The following is a 21,439-nucleotide window of genomic DNA, read 5'->3' as shown; positions in this document are numbered from 1 at the left end:
TCTTAAATTTCATTTTCTAAAATTATTTTTGATAGGGTGCAATAGTAAAATTGATGTTTGCATGGTGAACATTTTGCCCTGGGTCCTTGACAAATTTATGACTATAAGTTATCTTTTTCTGTAGAATTTTCTGTCTACACAATCATCCTATCTGCAAATAAGGCAATTTTATTTCTTTTACTCTAACCTGTGACCTTTTGTTTGTCTATTGTCTTAATTGAAGGCCTACTGGTACAGTGTTGACTAGAAACAGGGACAGACATCTTTTTATTTATCTTCCTAATCTCTGGAGAGCAGCCAGTTTTCAGCGTTGTGTACCATGTTGCCTCTAGTGTGGCGAGTTTTGCTTTGGTATTTGTCTTTGTTACTGTCCTATTGCTATAAGGAGATGCCATGACTAAAGCAACCCATAAAGCAGGCATGACTGGAGCAGTACCTGAGAGCTCACAGCTGATCCGCCACAGTTTGCAGAGAGAGAGAGAGAGAGAGAGAGAGAGAGAGAGAGAGAGAGAGAGAGAGAGAGAAGGGGAAGGAGAAAGGGAGAGAGATGGGGGAGAAAGACAAAAGAGAGACAGGGAAGAGAGAGACGGAGATGGGGGAGAGAGAGACAGAGAAAAGAGAGAGATGGAGAGAGGAAGAGAGATGGGGAAAAAGAGAGACAGATACACAAAGATATACATACAGACAGAGAAATGGGCACACAGAGAGACACACACAGACACACACAAAGACACACAGAGACAATGACAAAGAAACCTCAAAGCCCCCCCCCCGTGACACACCTCCTCCAAGGCCACACCTCCTAATCCTTCCTAAATGGTTCACTAAGTGGGAACTAAGTATCCAAATACATAATCCTATGAGGGTTGTTCTTATTCAAACCATTTGTTTATTTATGGGGGGCATGTTTCATACACATAGGAAAGTCAGAGGACAACTTATGGTCTGTTTTATCCTTGGATCCTGCGGCTTGAACTTGAGTCATCAGGTTTAGCAGCAAGCACCCTAACCCACCAAGCTCTCTTGTTGGCCCTAGGTTGATGCTTTGAGACAAGGTATCACTCTGTAGCTTGAGCTGGCCTAGAACCACCATGTAGCCCAGGATGTCTTTGAACTCCTAATCCTCCTGCCAAAGAGACAGGAGCTGATGCAGAGTTTAGTCTTGAGACCAATAATGCTATTTTTATGTAGCCCAGGCTGGCTTGGAACTCCTGACCCTCCTGACTCTGTATCGCAAATGCAGAGATTGCAGGAATCTGTCAACTATGTGTGGCTTTGACATTTTTGGTTTTTATAAATTCTTTTCATGAGGCTAAGGACATTTCCTTTGTGGGCTGGAGATATGGCTCAGAGGTTAAGAGCACTGGCTGTGATTCTAGAAGTCCTGAGTTCAATTTCCAGCAACCACATGGTGGCTCACAACCACCCATAATGAGATCAGGTGCCCTCTTCTGGCCTGCAGGCATATATGCAGACAAAATACTGTATACGTAATAAATATTTTTAAAAAACGACATTCCTTTGTATTCCTTTCATGAGGTTACAGACATTCTTTTGTATTCTTAATTTTGAGATATTTTTTAAAGAATCATAAGTGAGTTTTGAGTTGTCAAATTCTTCGTGTTTACATGGATATGCTGGGCACACCTGTGCATGCGTCTAGCACATGCACAGGGAATCCAGAGGTAGATACTAGGCGTCTTCTTTAAATTTTTTTTTGAAATTTACTTATTTGTATTTTATAGGTCTGGGTGTCTTGCCTGCATGTTTGCATTGTGCATTATACGGATGTAATGCCTGCCGAGGCCCGAAGAGGGCGCTGAGTCCCTTGTTGTGAGCTGCCATGTGGGTGCTAGGAAATCAAACCCAGGTCCTCTGGAAGTACAGCCATCTCTCCAGCCCTCTTTTTCTTTCTTTTAATGCTGAGAACCAAACCCAAGCACTGGCATGTGCAGGATACACCCCTTCCAACCACATCTGTAGCCACACACACCTTTAAATGAAAATTATTTCCTTCTTGAAACAGTCTATGTATCCCTTGGATAACCTAGAATTTCCTATCTAAAACAGGCTGGCCTCAAACTCAGAGAGCCACTTGCTTCTGCCCCTCTAGTGCTGGGTTTATAGGGACAGATCATGTTACCCAGCAACTGTATTTTTAACATTTAAGTGAATGTGTACATGTCCACTTGTCTATGTGTGTACTGTGTGTGAGAGAAAGCCGGTGGAAGCCACAAGAGGGCACCAGAACCTCAGGAACTGGAGTTAGGGGCAGTTGTGAGTGCTGGCAACTGAACCCTGGTTCTCTGGAAGAGCCCTAGGTACTGTTAGCCAGTGAGCCATCCTCTCTCAAGCCCTGCTTTTGTTTTTTGATATATGATGATTAGCAAATTAAAGTCACCTTCTGTTTGCTAGGAGTTCTTTATTATTATAAGTAGGCTAAACTTTTATGTCTTTTCTGTATTAGGATAAACACATTTTCTCCTTTTATCTATTAATATAGTAAATTACAGAGATGAATTTTTCTAATAATAATGATATACCTTGCATGCTGATGATAAACACTGCTTAATCATGTTGTACTACATTTTAGCAATGGTTGGAATTCACGGTTTGTATTTAGGATTTTCACATCTTTTAGGGACAGGGAGGGCAAAGGGTGCTGCCGAGGTCAGGGATTGCTGCAAGACCCCCAACTCCAGAGCTCGAGTACTGTTGGCTGTTTCTATCAGGTGAGGCAGAGTCACCTTCTACCTGAGCAGCCTTTGCCCTGTCCTTCCTGTCCGCTCTATTGAGGTGTGCTCTGTGAGTCTGTGGAGACAGAAAACTTTGAGGGCCAGTAAACAAGGGTCCCTGGGAGACCACCCTGGGAAACCAACTGGCCAGTCTGACTCCATGGCTCAGGAGTTATCGCTGTAGCAGCTAAGCTCCCAGCAGGGGCCGTGCCTCTTATGAGCTGTACACCTCTCTGCTGTCTCTCGGCCAAGGCAGCATCCCCGTCTCTTTCATTATTCAATCATCAGAAAGCCACGCGCGAAACCAATTTCAAATGAACTTTAATTTTTTTTCTGCCCAAATACTGTACATGCAGAAGCTGTGTGAAGAATTTTCTCCTCAAGGGGATTGGCAAGGATGTCACATGAGACAGCTGGCGTTCCTTCCCAGCTGTCCACCTGCAATCCAGGAGCCACCGTGTGAAGACGCTGCACACAGAAACTGCGGAGAGCTCAGATATCTAAACAGTGTGCTTGTCGGTCCCTAACAGCTCTCGCTTTCTCTCTTTGCAGGATACATTTGGAAAGTCTAAAAAAGGGGTTCCTGCCTCCTGTGAGTTTCCACGCTAGAAATCTCAGGTCTGCTTTCCCTGAGGAAGCAGCCACTCCGTCTTTCGAGATAACGCTTGGGAGAAGACATTTGGGAAGAAGAAGGGGTTTTAAAAAACCAAATATATGGGAGGAAGTTCCTTCTCTCATCCCATCAGAGAATGCCTTTAAAAGGTTCTGAGCGTCCACTCTTCCTGGGCTGTCATCTAGAAGCAGAATGGGGAATGGCCCTACTCCGGATTCAGCTGAGGTGGTGACATTTCGGGACCTTAGAAAGTCCTTTCTCACCAAGACCAGAGAGTGACAAAAGGGAGTGGGACACACACAACTCACAAAGAGGTGAAGCCATGTTTGTTGGACTCTGGGGTTCTCTTGTCAGGAGCATTATCTGAGCAAGGACCAAATGAGGACCTGCTCCCAGCATGAGAACCAAGGGAGACGAACCTGGCCTCTCACCACCCTCAACACCAAGTCACAGACTTCCAAAGCCTGGAGGGAGCCATGGAGCAGCTAGCTAATGTTCCAGTTCACAGATGAGGATGCCAAGGCCCCGTGAGGAGTCTCACACAAGGTCACAGTTTCTGGCAAAAAGAGAGAAAAATAAAAAAAGGTACAGAAGAGCCATCCCTGTCCAGGTCATTGGCTAAGGGGCAGATGCTCAGGTCCAGGGACCCTTCCTGGCATCAGTATGGACTTGCTGGCAGGCCCAAGGCCCTGTCCCTGCTGGCGAGTGTCCAGCCAGAGCCAGTTTCTCCAAAGCAACGCTGTCCAAGGAGCACCTGCTGAGACAGAAGACTAGGTCTCTCACTCACAGAGCTTTTCGTACAGGCACAGCCATGCTGGGCCCACAGAAGCCCACACTCAGGGTTGGGGGAGGGGAGTCGCTTTGCTACATGGAAAGATTAAGCCCTTTATCAGAGAACAAGGACCTTCCCTTGGGCATGCCAACGTCTAATCTGTGTCTGTCCAGCTCCACCGACAGAGCTGGTGCCCAAGGAGGCCAAGTCGCTCTCTTTGGCATCACTGACATTGCTCTGAGATGCTCAGGCACTCTCAAAATGACCCTTTCCCAGCCAGGCCAGGCCAGGCCGATCCTGCCACCATTGTCACGCCTGATCTCGCTGATGGTGGCTGATCTCCCCAGCCTCTTTGGACCTGGGCTAGAAGCAGACTGGAGGGAGAAGGCAGGGAAGGAGTCTACGTTTCCATCTCCACGCTGATCATCCAGCGGAAGACGATGCAGGAGAGGGGGCCGATTCACAAGCACAAGTCTGTATGTGTCAGGACGCTGGAGACAGCAGAGGAACAGGAGAGGAGGAGGTGCTAGGGAAGCAGGCCTCTTCTTGTCCACCTCCCTGTGGCCACTACAGAAATGCTGCTGGGCCAACTCCAGGCCCCACATGAAGTAGCACATCTCCCCACCTGGTGGAGAGCGACCTCGGTCAAAGGCAGACTTAAAGAGTTTGCACAGTGCTGGACGCAATCGGAAGAACACAGAAGAGCAGCCTCGCTGGGGTGCCACTGCTTCCTAGGCCAAGGGTGATGGAGAACGTGAGGTATGAGGAGCTCTGGGTTCCCGGGAGAAGCGGAACCCACGGTGGGAGGCCCCTGGGTAGGACAGGGCTCCTGGGAACACAGTCGAAGATTGTGCTACATTTCGTTTCCAAAGAAATGCCCTGGCAGGGCTCAATAGTCTTTAAAAAAGGGAGGCTGCTGGTCTCCCCCAGGCTGGCAGTAAAGAAGAGCTGGCATGCTTCCCTGGTGGGGGGTCGAGCCCCTGGGAGAGTGAGCTGGACCCCAGTGCAGGACCACCCAGGCACCACCACCCCGCCTCTCTAGAGCTTCCCTTGGTTCTGCTTCCACCCCATGGCATCCTGGCATTGCCCGGGACCCGCTGAACAGGTGATGCTCAGTCAAGCTGGGTGGGAGGAGAAACTGGATAAGAGTGCTTTTGTAACTGGTTCTTCCCCAAAGGACCAAATGTCCCCCTGTCAAACCAAGACTTGGCCCATTTCCTAGAGAATGTTTCCTATCAGAGTCCCACCTCTGACTTCCTTGTAGGGAAGGCATCTGTCAGAAAGTGGGACAGGACAGGCAGGGCAGAAATACAGAGACACATGCTCTGAGTCATTCATCACTGCCCAGAGTCCAGCATCGCTGCGGGGCCGCTCCTGCCTGTCTCCGCCATGGAGTGAATCTGGCCCGCCTACAGATGGGATGACTGACTGAGTTCCACTCCTGTGACTGTTACGTGGCCTGTTGCTAAGGGAACTCACAAGCACCCAGTTACTTCTTGACCCATTGTCCTTTACTCAAAGGACAGATGGCTCTCAGCCCAGGCAAGGGTCACACTCCTCTTCTGGGGCAGAGCTATCTCTAGAATGGTATCCTGGTGGAGCCCTGCATCCAGGGTGCTGAGAAACAGACCTTGAAATCCAGCCTCTCTAATACATGTACAGCCTTACACAACCCACATCTGTGGCCAAGAGTCTAGGTGGGATTACTTATTTAGTGTTAACAAGAGGGAATTCCCCAAGATCAATTTGGGGCGGGGGTTACCTTCCATGAGAGGGGCGGGACAGCCAAGTGCCCACCTCCTAGGCAGTTTACAGTCGCTGCCCATGGGCAGGCAAGCCAGCATGAGTTCTCAGCGCATCACCCCTTCCTCTGGCTCTAGCACATCCTCTGGGCTGACCCTCGGGAATGAGAAACTGCAAGGTTGGGAGCCTCTCTCCTGGTAGTGCCCACTTCTGAAGGTGACTAGTGCCACATCAGCAAAGGTCTATGCTGTCAGTGGGTCACTGACCCTCCTCCACTCCAGATGGCTTTCACACCACCCGGAGAATAACTGCTTTACAGTGCACACACCACAAGCAAGATGAAAGCAGCCCTTTGCTAGCCAGTTTCCTCCTTGCCCCCAGTCCATCAAGGCTTGGAGGTTAGAGCACTTTGTCCCGTGTCTACTGATATGATACATATTTTCCCCAGCCAGCAGGGCTGACCACCACCTCCCTCCCTCACCTGCCTGCACAGACATCCTCAGCCCTGTTCACTATCCTCCCCTTCACCCTCAGTTCGTGTGGGGGCTTCTTCACTACCTTTCTTTGAAAGGAGGGTGCAAGACTGACTATGGGGAGGCCGTTGGGCTGGGCTGGCTTTAAGCACCCCAGCTTTGGTACAAATGGAATTCATACACATGCCAAGGATTTTTCAGTTACCCTGGTAGCTCTCCCTGCCTAGGTACTTGGGCTAGAGGCAAGGCCACACTTGGAGATGGGCTGGAAGAGAAGCAGAAAGAAAGCCTTCTTCTCCCCTATCGCCAGCACCTCCTCCTTCCTACTGGATATGAACCAGGGCTACTCTGCCATCTCCCAGGCAGCGTCCAATTCCACCCTATAGCTAAAGAGGGGAGAAACGGATACAGCATTCTGGAACTAGCCTTTAGGAGTAACAATAGCCATCTCAGGCTCTAGCCCAGGCACTAGGCCCTCCAACAGGGTTCTCAGCGGTTGGGAGGAGCCCAACCAGACAAGGGGGTTGGGGGGTAGTGAAGCAGATGCAGGCCACTGTCCAGAGGAGCAGGGGACCACTCGATAAAGGAGGGAGGTGGACGGGTGAGTATTGCTGGTACAGAGCTGGTGACAGAGGCACCCTCGAGTGCAGAGCCAGGCTGCTCATGAGGCTAGGAGGCTGGAGGCCTGGGGAGCCAGGACCTCAGCTGGGGACTAGTGTCTACAGATGAGCGAAGAAAGCAGAACCCTGAAGAGCAGCTTCATGCAGCTAATCCCCAGGTCAGACAGGATTCTGGACAGTGAGTGCCTCGGCATAACTCCGCCATAGCCCTCCTTCCTTCAGCAAGCAGCCCCACCCATGACACCTCTTCCCAAGCCTGCTCCCTCAGGGATAAGCCCAAAAGGGGACAGGTCCATCCTTGATGCCTAAGAAGGCCATCTGTTTTGACGGGAGCTCCTTTGGCACGCTGGAGCACACTCTAGGGGAGAAGAGATCCTAGCACGTCCCCTAGCGTGTCTGGCCAGCACCCCGGAACTCAGCTCTCTTGTACCTGGTCTCTAAGACGGTGCCATCCCCAGAGAGAAACACTCTCAAGGCCCCTCCTCCTCAGACAGCCTCTGTCTTCCTGGAGGGCGGGGTAGAGCTCGGGGTGAGCATGCCACATGCTGTGGATGCATTCAATGGGATGACCACCAGCACGGCTGGGGTAGGGGGGAAGAGACTGAATTCCTAGTCAGCTGCAATGGATGCTACATTCCTCAAAAAAGAGCAGCAATGCTGGGAGAGGCAAAGAAAAGACGGGACAAAAAACCAAGTGGAGACCATAAGACACCCAGGCTGGGGCTAAGCAAGGCCCACCAGTGGCCACATCCCCTACTTCCACCCCTGGAGACTCCAGGGGCAAGACATGGCCACATGATGTTCCTTTGGATTCTTTCCAGCAAGATACAGAGACATGGACTGCAGTTCATGTGGTCACCAGGACTGACTGTACCCAGACACATAGACAGATATAATGTGGACACGGACACACATACACCACAAACATACATGGACATACACTACAGTCTCCACTGCCAGCTGGGACAAGCCCAGCGGTCATTGGGCATGCAGCAGGGCGAGGGGTCCAGAAAGACACAGAGACTATGTACAGGGGGCAGTGAGGCCAGCAGGCTCCCTTCCCCCCTCCCAGCCCCTGGCCTCTGGTTCTCCGTGAGGTCCTTAGGAGCACGAGGGGGAGGGACTGGTGGCACTCTCCAAAGAGGACTGGGACAGACGCCTGGTAAGGGATCCGAGTGTGGAGTCGGCCACAGAGGATGTGGGGAAGAGTTTGTACCAGCCGGTGACCGCGGCATTCAGGTCCAGCTCGTCCAGCATGATCTGGGCCATGCCCATGAAGCACTTGTGGTCCATACGGCCATAGTCTCCCCAGACGATCACCTGGCAGCAGGGGCAGGAAGAGTGATGCACTGAACCTCCAGGACTGGGCAGGGGGCCCAGGAACCTACCTGCTTCCCCAGGGCACAGATGGGAGAGTAGAAATTAAACTTGATATGGGCAGGTACTTTCTGAGCACCTGGGACACGGCAGACTGGATCCTATGGGGGCCATACATCATCTCAACTATTGTAATATGTATTTTTCCCCCCTGTGGTTCAGAGATTTAATTAACCAACACAATGCCCCACAGTGATCTGGGATCAGATCCTGGGCGGATCTGGTTCCAGACGTCCCAGCAGCAGCTCTCTCCACCAAGGAACAGACCATGTCCAGGGCCTGGGTCATAGCTCCACTCTGCTGTGGGCCTGAAGAAGCCCCTTGCCCTGTCTTCATCTGGAACTCGAGGAGGAAGAGATTAGCTCAATTTTTCAAACATCTTTAAAACCAGACATCTGATATTGGGCCTCTGCCCCACAACCCTAGCTAGAGTTCAGCAGGTCTTAGGTTGGTAACCCCATGGGCCCTTTCAACAGAACCATCACAGCTCAGAGGAACAGCCTGCCGTGAGTTGGACTAACTGGAAGATTAAAAACATCAGAGATGGATTCCTGGAGGGGATTATGGGATTCCAGGCTCTTCTGGCTTCCCAAGTTCCCTGAGGTGAGCAGTTGTCTCTACAGCCCCAACTGGCCTGAGTATCCAAAACTCAGCCAGAATATTTTCTCCTTTAGAATGAATCTCACTCAGGTGTCCGTTACAAAGAAAAGGCAAGACAGGCTTCAGGCAAGGCAAGCCACCACCACTTCTAACTTAGAGTTTTCACATAGGCAGGCAGCCAGCCACTAACAATTTTTAAAAATGTGTATATGCATAAACACGAGGGCAGGTGCCCACAGAGGCCAGAGGTACAGGGACCTCCTGGGGCTGGAGCTAAGGCAGTTGTGGGTCACCACAACATCAGGAACTGTCTTCTACATGTGTAGCATACACTCTTAACCTCTGGGCCATCTCTTCTCTTCTCCACACACCCTAAGCACAATGAGTCAGGAACATCACCTAGGCCTATGTGAACTCCGGTTCATCTACTGAAGGGGTACAATAAGGCAACACCGCTCCCCAGCGCTCATCAGGAAGAGTCACTGCCAATACATGTTGTATTCTCAAGGAGCTGGCAGGCCTGAGTCACCTAGGCTTGGGCTCCTTTCTGCTCATCTCTCAACTGGGCAGTCCCTTCATCTGAGACCCTGCCTTAAATAAGTTCTGAGAAAGACACAAATCACTCTAGAGAGCACCTAGCAACACCCAGCACCCAGTGAGGTGGAAAGTGGAGGCAGCCAGTGAATAAGACCTGCTTCTCCTGCCCAGCTGGGGGAACTGGGGAGCTATTTCGCTAGGCTCTAAACCCTACGAACTGATAGGGAACAGAAGCATGGGTTGTGAAAATCAAATACAGAGGGGAACAAGAAGAGGGAGGGAAGGGGAGAGAGAAGTCAAGACGGCTCAGCCGGTGAAGGGCTTTCTACAGAGGCCAGAGGACCTCATTCAATCCCTGGAAGCCACGTCAAGGTGAAAAAGAAGTGGTTCCACCCTACACGTGTGCCCCCTGGCACAAGTGTACCCCCACAATAATAAAAGAGGTGATGTAAATGGTTGGATGCTTGACCTGAACTTGAAGGGCTACCCTGTAAACACTGACCTGCAGCACCTTGCCTTGGGGCCCCTCCTCAAAGAGCAGAGCCTGCTGGTACAAGGGATCACAGGTCTTCTTGGCCACCTTAGTTTTTTTCTTGGCCACACATGCCCCGTTCTCCAGCAGGTAAGCCTTGATATAGGTGGCTGAAAATGAAGGAGCATGGTTGGGAGAGATGCCACAGCCTGCCTAGTCTCCACCCTCCAGGTGGTTCTGGTAAGGGACGGGGCGGGGGAGGGGTGGGACGAGCTGGATGACCTTGCCCACCCGCCTTCCAGGCGAGGTTTGAGTCCCTGTCAGCAGCACTGCTCTAAGGGCACTGGTGAGCTCAGGACTTGCTGGTACCCCATCCCGGCCAGGATCCTTCCTCAAATCTCCCACCTGCTCAGCCTCACCTGGGAGGGATTTGGAGCCTGGTTTGGGGGTCAGGCCCCGAGCTTCAATCACTTCCACCTCCAGCTGACCGCTCCGGTCCATGATGGCAATGTGCACATCTCCTGCAAGGGAGAAGAACGGAATCCAGGTGAAGCGGGGTGGGGCGGCTGGAAGATGGAGCAGAGGACACCACTCTGCAGGGGATGCCTGGTGACAGAGCAAGCTCTCAGAAGATCACGTCAAAGGGACTGACAAAGACTGTGACAGGCTACGGGGGAATGACCCTCAAGGGGCTCATGCTTAGGTCATAGCTCATGGCTGCCAAACTCTCACTGACCTGGTTCACTACATAGAACAGGCAAGTCTGGGGCCAGAGCCTACACCGCAGCCCTGAGCCAGTCTCTTTAGTATATGTCAGACAAGAGTATCCATGCAAAGAGATGCCAAACTGTGAGCCTGCCCAGGACATCTTTGACCCTGGACAAAGGGAGCAGGGTAGGCCCACCACCTGTGTGCTGAAAGCTGAGAGTTCTTAACTCACTCCAAAAAGGGAAAGGCTTCGGTCAGGCTGACTTCATCGTGGGTGAGCTAAGTTTAGAATCATATAGTAGTTGTTTGGAACACTCTTCAAATGGGTGTAGAATTATAAACTTGGTCTGTCTACCCCCCCCCCCATATTAAATGGGTGAGAGAGTTCAGTCAAACATCAGAGCCACCATGTTATTGGTACCTGCATACTTTGGAGGTAGGATTCACCACACCCAGAGACACCCTGAAGCTCACCCTTCTCCCTCCAGTGAGAGATTGCTGGCCTCGGCCATGAGACCAAAGAATCTCAACCTATCACGAGATGCCCAAGTGAATGTACACTTGTCTTTCCTGGTTTGGAACACAAGGGGGCACCACACACAAAATATTCTAGGTTCTAAAGGGGTCATTGAAGACATGGAAATGGCTGGCACTCCTAAGTGTTTGTAGGGATAAGGGGTTGGGATATTGAGCAGGCTCCAGTACCAACCGAAATCTTAGAATTAAACAAATCCAATACCTAGGGCCAGAAGAGAGTGGACCTTAACTCTGAGGGTCTTGGGGACCCCTCCCCCAAGGAAAGAACAGTGCCACAGAGTTCTAAACCACCCCAGAACCCCAGCTCCCCTGTGCTCATTTCCCTTTCCTGCTGTGAGGGCCAAAACGTCAAGAACCGTCAGAACGGGGCTGAGACAAGACATCTGGATCCGGCAAAGTTCAGGTCAGACTGATGGGGAGGCCTGCCCGGTCATGGGGACAGAAGCCCTGAGAGCTGCTAAGAGGACCCGATGTGGGCTTTGAGAAGCACTTCCTAGCTGCCAGGAAGAGATGAGAAAATGGCTAAAGGTCCCCTGGTGCCAGAGGCTGCTGGGAGTAAGAGGTCCAATTAGCCACAGCTCCTAAGGAGAACATTAAAATGCTTTACAGAAAGGATCTAGCAGGAGCTCAGGACGGGTTCTGAGACTGGAGAATAAAGCAGGATTACTGATACCATTTTCCCCGACGAGGAAATCGAGGGGCAGAGAAGGGAAGTGGCTTATTTGCCTGCGGTCAGAGAAGGTCAGCAGGAGCCAACGCTGTGACTCGGTTTTACACAGCAGGGGAGGGTGACTGCAGGGTAGGGGGGACCCGTACACATCTGGAAAAGCTGCTGCTGAGCAGCGAGGAGAGGAAGGCTGGGGCTCTTGTCCCTCCTGCTGCCTGCCCTACCACACACAGGGCCCCACTGAGCTCCTTCTGCTGTGCCCCCCTGCATGTCCTTCCTCCGCAAGACTTACCCATGGGAGGTGTTGCCAGCGTTTGTCGCCCCACAATCTGGGCTGGTCCCAGGCCATCCAGAAAATCACTGAACTGGCTTTCAGCTCCAAGCCGTGTGGGAAAAATAAACCTGCAGAAGAAAGCCGTGGGCATGTGAGGGCAGCAGGGGGGCACGTGAAGGCGAGGACAGATGCAGGGGCCCTGCATGTGGGTAGCCATGGCTCCGTTTCTCACCTAGACAGCGTGACTACATCACTCTAATGGGGAGTGAACACTTATTCACTGCGGCACAGTGAAGATATTTCAGGCTTCATGATTTAGACAGTCCCACTGTGTACTTCTGGCTGACCTAGACGTCACTACGTAGCCAAGGCTAGCCTCAGAGTCATGACCATCCTGCCTCAGTCTCCCAAGTGGGTAACAAGCAGGTACTACAGTGTCTGGCTTGGAGAAAGATATTTTGATATCATTAAAGAAACTAAGGAAGAAGCCAGGTGGTGGTGGCACACACCTTTAATCCCAGCACTTGGGAGGCAGAGGCAACCGGATCTCTGTGAGTTTGAGACCAGCCTAGTCTACAAGAGTGAGTATCAGGATGGGCTCCAAAGCTACAAAGAAAACGTGTCTCAAAAAACCACAAGAGAGAGAGAGACTAATGAAGATATTTAAGACATTGAGTTCTTATTTTTTGAAACAAGGTCCTATGCATCCCAAGCTGGCCCCAGACTCATGATGTAGTCAAGGCTGACCCTGAATTCCTGATCATGACAGCTCTGCCTTCTGGGATTGCAGGCATGTACCAGCATGCTCAGCTTACACAGTGCTAGGGACAGACCCAGGAGCTTCATGCATGCTGGACAAACATACTACCAATTGAGCTACATCCCAGCCCAAGCCCCAGAGATTTCCAAAGTGAGCGTTAGAGGGCAGGGCTTGCTGGACGCAGGCATCCCCATGAAAGCATGCCAAGGCCAACAATGAGAGACAAGCTGGATGGACTCTTACGGGCCTGGAATGAATTCCAAGAACTGAGGTTTGATTTTTTTTTTAAACCAGAAATTTAAAATTCAAGTCAATAAAGTGAGGTGATTCTCAAAACGGCAGCAGGGACCAAAATAACCTAACGATGAGGTTGTGATGAATGGCAGGTGATTGTGGGTGGTCTGTGACTGGAGGGGAGGGGCTGGAAGCAGTAACAAGAAAAACCGACAGTGACTGAAAGTGGGCCAGCTGCCAGCGGCGCACTGAACGGTCCGCGAGCCTTGTATTACTAATCCTTACAACCAGGCTGTGTGGTAGGAGCCAGTATCCAATTTTACAGATGACACAGGCATTTCCAAGAGGTACGAGACTAGGCTTGTCTGCAACAGGGGTGATACCTGGCTCGCTGGGGGATGATGTGAAGGAAAAGTTCTAGAAACGTGAGATACAACAAATGGCAATGAATTTTGCTTCTGCCTCCGCTGCCTTTGTGTCCTCAGGCCCAGATGTTTTGGGTACAGCCAACAGGGACAGCTTGCTCAAGGGCCACATGAACTAGAATATGCAGCTCTCTTAGTGGCTGCCATAAAAGGTGGGTCAGAGACGAACACCTGTTGGACAGTTTGGAATAGGGACTCAGTGGTCAGTGACGGGCAGGGGGCAATGGGTTTATGGGACAGAACCCGCGTTTCTCTTACAAGGCTCATCTTCCACCTTAAGGAAGTGGCTTCAGGCATCTACTTTTATTTAACCATGATCAACAATAGCCTAGCGTCATTCTTTTTGTGGGTTAAGGTGGGTATATATGTGCATGCTCTGTGTGTGTGTGTTCAAGAGCCAGAGGTCATCATTGGGTATCTTCCTCAATCATTTTCGACCTTAATTGTTTAGATAATCGCTTACTGAGCCTAGAGTCTGTAGATTTGGAAAGACTGGCCGCTAGCAAGCCCTAGGGATCCCGTCTGTCTCCTCAATAATGGGATTATAGGCACGTGCACAATTACGTCCAGCCTTTCTACACGGGTGCTGGAGACCTCTATTCCACCCCGTTTCCCATGCTTGTACACCAAGAGTGTTATGACTGAGCCACTCCCCAGCCCTCTCGTGTTTTGGTCTTCCTCTTGCTCTCTCCACCCACCCCTCTTTTCCTGACATAATGCCTCTTGTATAGTCCAGACTGGTTTGGAACGCGCTCTGTAGTTAAGTCTCTGACCTTAAACTCTTAGTCCTGCCTCCACCTCTCAGGTGCTGGGTTTGTAGGTGTGCACCACCACAGCCACCCCTCGTGTCACAGTCTGAGGACAGTGAGCCTCAGTGGAAACGGAGAGATGCAGACTCAAAGTCTCCGGAGTGGGGCAGGGGTGGGGGGTGACTAGTATTCAGTACAGAGATTATGAATAAAGGTTATGGAACCAAGTGACCTTGGTGTAGACAATGGCTTGTGTCCTAAAAAGTGTGCTGGTGGGTAAAGAGCCTCTGCCGTCCAGGAGCCCCAGTTCCCTCACTTGTAAAAGGAGACACTGGTGCTGTCCGCACTCACTCAGGGTGCGTACAAGTGTTAACTCATAGCACATGGCTTCCAGACAGGGAGTTACTAGCCTGAGGTACCGTCAATGCTGTGGACAAGGTAGGAGGTAGTAAACACTAATGGGTACTTGTTTCCATGGTAGAAGATACAGTTGACTGTCTGTGTCTATGGCCTTTGCATCTGTGGATTCAACCAACCATAGATTGAAAGTATGAAGAAAAAAGTTGTCTGTACTGGGCACAAACAGATTTTTTTTTAATCATTATTCTTTAAACAATATCATCTAGGCTGGGAATTGGGGTATACACCTATAATGCCCGTGCTCAGGAGGCTGAGGCAGGAGAATTCTGAATTCAATGCCAGCCCGAGCTTTACAGAAATTCCTGTGTGAGTATCTCTACTGCATTTAGCTTTGACTGGGTGTTACAAGTGATCGAGAGAGGATGTGATGTACACAGGAAGATGTGTCTAGGTACTGTGCAAACACTATGCCAGTGTATCTAAGGGATTCAAGAAGCTGTGGGGTTTAGATCCATGCGAGGTCTTGGAACCAATCCCATAGGGATGCCAAGGGCTCATTGCACAGTAGTGAGAGACAATAACTCAATATTAAATAAGCCACAGGATCTCGAGACTGAAAATAATAGGGCCTTGATGAGACAGAAGCAGAACACCTACAAACTCTGATTTTGAACAGAGCTGCAGTGTAAGCGCTGACTTTCAAACGCTTACTCCAGCTCACATGCAGAAGGAAAAGGGCCTCTCAACACCGCAGCGCACTTCTGACCTACGTGCATCCTGGATGAAGAGCTCAACTAAGGTCTCCCGGCCGTCCTCCTCCCCTGCCACACAGGCTCCCCTGCCGCCACGCAGGCTCCCCTGCGTTTTCTAGTTCTTCCTCTAATGCTGCTTTTGACCCACCACAGCGATTCTCCTTCCTGCCTAGGAGTCACAAGGTAAGACGTGACAGTTCTAAACACACGGATCTGGTCCAATTTCCTTCCTTAATCTCCAAGCAAGGTGATTCATAGAGATTTCACACAACTAAGCCATGAAAATGAGCTTAGGCTTAAAAGGAATTTAGGGTCACATTTTCCTTTCTGCTCATCTCCTCTGGAGCAGGGCAGGTGATGGGAGGGCAGAAAACAGGAAGCCCGCGTCCCTTCCGAAACAAAAGACCAAATAATGTGCTTCTCTGAGGTGTTCTGCTGGGGGCCCCGGGGACCAGATATCTAGGAGAGGGGAAGGGAGGCTGGGGCAGGGAGGTATGCAAACATCTTGGCTGGAAACCAAGTTGGCAGGTGAACGCACGTGCCCTCGGAGCTGTTACTGTTGGTGCTCCCATCCGTAGACTCCCGACTGCCCTGGCGTGTGACGCGGCTCCGCATCTCCACCGCAACGCCAGTCTCCGTGCTCCGTCGGATGTTGCTGCGCAGCTTCTTAGTGGCCCCTTCTGGGGTCCCCGACCCGAGGAGAGAGAGGGAACAAGGTCAAAACATGGCCTAGGCTTCTCAAAGAGTGCTACCAAAGTGATCCTCTGGGCAGAAGCGGGTGGGGGGACCTGCTAAGGCTGGGACACCATTGAGCTGATCCTAAGACTGGTCAAGTCCAGCAGGGTCATGGTACAGAGAAAGCTGCCCAGGGACATGCTGTGTGCCCCAATAGAATGCAGCTAGCTACAGGTCCTGCGACCTTGGAGCCCTCCCTCTCCACTAGGTTCTCTTAACTCTGCCTTTCCATTCTGTTTCAGTCTGAGCCCCTTTCTCTCATTTCTGGAAAGTTTGTCTGTTCTGGGATTTCCAGATTTACTTTCCCTCTTTTGGATATCCTACCAGACTCAAAGACCGCCTCTCTGCTGCCCTAGAAAAACCCCATTGGAAGCCTGACCATTTGAAACTTGCCTCCTCGAGGTAAGTCTAAAACGGAGAGCATCACAAATGTCAAGTTGGACCTTGCAAGGCGATACTCCAGGAGGGGCGGGTGGCTAGCTTGACCTGGGCCGATACTGGATTTGAGAAAGTCCACAGCAGAACCCTTCACCCTGTCTCTGCACCTTCTACTCAGGGGCCCCCAGCCCCATCCTCAGCCTGGCAGGAAACACAGGGCACTTTCCCTCTCTGAGTAGCACACCAGCCTGCCTGGGTTTCCATGGCAACCTCCTTAGCATTGCAGTGTGGTCCCTCTAGACAGCTCTCCTCCTGGGCGGGGGTGTGGGGGGGGAGACAGGCTGGGGTTTTGCAGGGACTCCCCTGCTAAAGCTTGATTGCTGAGCAACTTGACGGGGAGGGAAGTGGCACTCAGAGACTGTACCAAAGGAGCCATTTGCTGCCACCAGTTATAGGCCCAAGAAAACTGTCAGTTGAGTGGCCTGCAAGGGTGCCTAGGGCAGGGTGGTGGCACACTTATCCCTGAAGGCAGCCGATAGAGGGCTGGCGAGAGAATGTTCAAGTCCACGGCTTGGGAAAGGAAGGCTTATTCTTCCTGCCTTGCCCTACTTACCCTTCAGGATGTCCCCACCGGATGAGAGAAGGTCAGGAGGGCAAATACTAGCAGATAGGGTGATGGAGGTGGGGTGATGAGAACAGGGGCAACGTGCAGAAAGATGTGTTCTCTAAACGCAACGCAAGCCACTGTGACACACACACACACACAGTCATTTTAGCTCAGGCATATTTCTCTTACATATGCATAAAACAGACACACAGGAATGCTTATTATCACATATATAAATACAATAATCTCATGTATGATATCATGTGTCTGTTTATACAAAGTTACACAGGCCCTCCAGATCTTACATGGACATAATGTACACTGTCAGACAAGTTATATATAGGTGATCTTTAATACCTAGAACTGAGCCCGTCTACTCACCACACATAACCATGTCCACCCACACATGGCATGTGACCTACCATGGGACTCTCTCCGTCCCTGGCTCCTAATTGCCTCATCCCCTCTAACCCAGTTAGAAGACAGATGGCTGTGTGGAAGGGGGGGGGCTGAAAGTCACTCTGCCTCCCCCTCACATCTTCACCCCCTCAACACACGCTCTTTTAGAGCCTGGGAAAGCTCCGGCCCATTTGGAAGTGAAATTACCTTCTTAGATAAGACTTGCCCAACGCAGTGTGAGCGCCCGTGAGTGGGAACTGCGCAGAATCCTGAAAGGTCAGATACACTTCTCCAGGCTCCTCCCCCATCCCACAAGCCACCAGCAGGCCCTCAGACTCCTTGCCCGCTGACATGTCACTTGCTCTCCTTGATGCTTCCTCTCTTGGAGCTGTGACTCAGCAGAGATTAAACTCCCGTGTCTTCAGGGGAAGGGGGAAAGGTCTTGCAAACTCAAGAGAAAAATCCTCCCACTGGCTTGGTTCCTGTCCAGTCTCGGCCCCTGCTGACCCAAGGAATACTTTATGGTTTCTCTCTAGAACTGGTCCAAGTGGTTGCAATAATTCAGTGTTTTTATCTGTCCCATCACATGCAGAAGACGGGCAGTCTGGCTTGTGGTAACATCTTAGGCTCAGGCAGGAAGATCTCTGTCCTTGGTACTGGACATTTAAGAAAGAGGCTGCTTCTACCCCGCATGACTCCACGTGGGCTCAGTCTAACTAATGCCAGGCCTGATTTTACTTAGGTCCTAGGACCCTAAAACTCCAACCCCACCCTTCATTGCTCCTACATTTTAGAGAACTGACAGATCCCAAAGGAAGTTGGGAGAGTGCATTGTTAGCTCCATTTTACAGAAGAGGAAACTGAGGCCCGACTGGAAAGTCCCATGGAGAGCTCTGAAGCCAGAACTAGCCCTCAAGCACAGGGTGAGATTCTGGAGGCTGCAATAGGGCAGCATAATGACAAACAGGAAGCAGGCAGACAGGCAGAGGCCTAGGGGGACCAGACTACGTAAACTGGGGCAAAGGAACAAAGAGGAAAAAGGTATCGATGAACTGGGGGAGTGGGGTTCTCGCAAGAGAAGGCCAAGAGCCCCAAGGGCTAGACCCAGGAGGGGAATTCTTCCTGACTCCCCATAGCCCAGCCCTACAGGGAATCAAGCTGTTCCACTTGGGGCAACAGGGGCACCCTTCTGAGATCTCTTCTCAGAGCAGCAATCCCTGGTGAAGTGACCACATACTGGCCTGTAGTCCCAGAGTCTCCCAGCCAGGATGATGCTCCAAGCTGAGGCGCTGGCATACTCAAAACCTGCACGTGTACATGCACGGATGTATGAACATACGCACGCGTGCATGCATACACACAGACACACATGCACACACGAACGCATGCACACACGCACACCATTAAAAATAATAAAAAATAAACCTTTTAAAAAAGTACCAACACTTTTGTGAGTTTCTCCCGTGTACCATGCACGAGAGGCTGGAAACCTTTGCACATCTATCTTATTTAATCCCTAGACAGCTCTATAAAGCATATATTTTGTCTCCAACAAACAAACAGCAGACTCAAAGAAGTGAAGCAGCTTGCCTGAACTACCCGGCTAGTAATGATGGGGAGTGGCTGCAAAGGCCAGCCTGAGGTCATTCTCCAGGGAAGGGCCTTCTCCTTGGGCTCTGGAAGTCTCACAGATAAATGAGTACATCAGACGGGATGACCTCGAGGGCCCTTCCTGCTATGACATTCAGTGATTAGATGATTCACAGGGACCTGCACTTGGAAAGGCATCTGGGCAATTCCCCTGGCCCCAGACCTTGGGCCTTTAGTCATGTCCTTACATCCCACCAAGACAAGGCATCCAGAGGGCCCAGCATCATTTGTCTCTCCCTAAGGCAGCAGGTCGTCCTGGCATCTGCTCCCACCCCAGCCTGCTGCTGTCCGAAGCCACAGCAGACCCCTCCAACGACTCCCAGTGATTCAGGCCCTGCCTTGGCCTTGGAGACTGTCTCTTCTAATCGCTTTGCGTGGGAGATGTCTGTGGAGTCTGGAGGTGGATTCCTGTGCTTACAATACCAGACACAGACCTCTGGGGTTCAACATGTCCAGGACTTTGTAATAATTCATTTTATCCCACCCCTCCTTGTCCCAGTCCAACTTCCCACCTTCCTGTTCCCTCCTTTCAAGCCTACACTGCTCACCCAAAGGTACTAATAACCTCAAGACCCTCCCTATCTAATCTCTCCCTGAGCAGAAAGCACATGGAGCTGGAGCGCTGGAAAAGACCATCCCCCGTGTTCCTGTAGACAGCTTTGTAAAAATCTATTTTAAGGTCTGGAAAAGCACCCCCAAATACCAGCCCCAATGGGGTGTCTTGATGAGCATCCTCCCTGATACTCCGGCTTTCTACCCTTCCCCACCCCCGTCCAGCTGCCTACTTGAAGGTTTTTGGGGGAAGTTGTTACTCTGAGCAAAATAAGCAGGAAGAGATTTAAAACAAAGCCAGCTGGTGTCTGGACCAATGCCACAAATGGCGGTCTGGGTGGGGAGAAGTGGTTCCTCTGTGAAGTGGGGGCCACATGTCGCTGTGTGAGACAAGGTGGGTCCCCCCAAGTCTGAACTTAACTGGAGTTCTGTAGGCAGATGTCTGAAAATGCGTACCCTACATAGGCGCATGTGTGGCTTTGTGAGGTGCGTGTGCATCTAAGTGATGTGTTCAGGCCTTTTTGTCTGTGTTCAGAGAGCCGTATTTAGAGTTTATTTGTGACCACAGACAGTGTAATGAGAATAACTGGACCATGCTTTCCTCACACTAGAAGTGGCTTCCCTGAGCAAATGAACACTCTAGACACATCACTGCAAGAGCCGTGTGTTCATGCCCCTCTCTTGTGACTTTGCAACACCTCTGTGAGACTATGCAACTATATTTGTGGGGTTATTTGTCCTATGGGGACTGAGAAATGACAACTAGAGCAGGACTGTGAGGATGCACGTGTCTACAAAAGTGTGGGGTCCCTTAGCATGGCTGTTTCAAATAACTTCTGATAAACGCAGAAGTCGGTGTGTGGAGGCAGCAGCATGAAAAGAGCAGGAACTGGGAGGGACAACTGGGGCTTGAGTCTGGATGCCACTACCCTCCGCTGTGCAGTCTGAAGCACCTGATTTTCCCTCTCTGGGCTGTTACCGTTGGCCACTGAGGACTACAGAACATCACACACACCAACTCATAAAGCACCCACAAAGTGTGCATCTACCCTTAGTCGCTGGGTACTCAACAACAACACGTTCCCCTCCTCCGCTCCCCCTTCCCCACCTCTTGGTGCCCACACCCCTCACCAGGCTGGGGGAGCTGCAGTGTGCTTTTGCTCCACTGGGTCAGGCCGACGATAGCCACCATCTTGGCTCCCAGGCTGCTGCGTCGTTTCTTGGCCGTGGTGGTCCCGGCCCCACCTCCAGCTTGCTGGGATCCACAGATCTCGCCGCTGATGCTGGAGCTCCGTACCACATTCCTGGAGGCCCCAGCTGAGGCTGGACCAGGCTCCCCGTTAAACATGGTCCCCAGGGCGGCAGGGCTTCAAGCAGTTCTGAAGGTGGGTGGGAGAAAAAGGGGTTCCACATGACATCACGTGACTCTCCTGCACCCCACCACTTCCTTGCTGTGTGACTCTGGGTCATTCGCTTGGTCTCTCTGAGGTGGTAAGGACGATACAAACAAATAAATCTCCAAGTCTGGCTCAATAAATGGGGCGCCATCACCTGTCTAGTGTGTATGACATGGCCCGGGGTGTGACTCTCACCCCCCACCCCGTGCCTCCCAGCACTGCAACAATCAGAACCAAGGCCAGGACCTGGTTCTGTGGTTGTTAAGGGGCCTGTTGCCAAGCCTAACCTTAGTTCTACCCTTGGAAGTCACAT

The 21,439-nt window shown here is 51.2% G+C and overlaps 1 protein-coding gene across 7 annotated transcripts in view; it reads right to left on the bottom strand.

Moving 5' to 3' along the window:
- Positions 1-3,038: 3,038 nt before the first annotated feature.
- The window catches only part of Rims3 (regulating synaptic membrane exocytosis 3), a 42,428-nt gene continuing 24,027 nt past the window's right edge, over positions 3,039-21,439 (bottom strand). For all 7 annotated transcript variants that reach the window (XM_075944556.1, XM_075944553.1, XM_075944554.1 and 4 more), the window contains 6 exons: positions 20,861-21,108; positions 15,947-16,088; positions 12,147-12,256; positions 10,362-10,463; positions 9,973-10,112; positions 3,039-8,276 (listed from right to left, as the gene is read on the bottom strand). In XM_075944556.1, coding sequence (XP_075800671.1) covers positions 8,058-8,276; positions 9,973-10,112; positions 10,362-10,463; positions 12,147-12,256; positions 15,947-16,088; positions 20,861-21,077 — 930 coding nt within the window. In that variant the 5' untranslated portion in view covers positions 21,078-21,108 and the 3' untranslated portion in view covers positions 3,039-8,057. The remainder of the gene's footprint in view (positions 8,277-9,972; positions 10,113-10,361; positions 10,464-12,146; positions 12,257-15,946; positions 16,089-20,860; positions 21,109-21,439) is intronic.

The sequence above is a fragment of the Microtus pennsylvanicus genome, chromosome 13 (assembly GCF_037038515.1).
Source record: "Microtus pennsylvanicus isolate mMicPen1 chromosome 13, mMicPen1.hap1, whole genome shotgun sequence".
Classification (NCBI taxonomy): Eukaryota; Metazoa; Chordata; class Mammalia; order Rodentia; family Cricetidae; genus Microtus; species Microtus pennsylvanicus.
The sequence above is the reverse complement of the archived record's forward strand: the minus strand, read 5'-3'. Positions and strand labels throughout refer to the sequence as shown.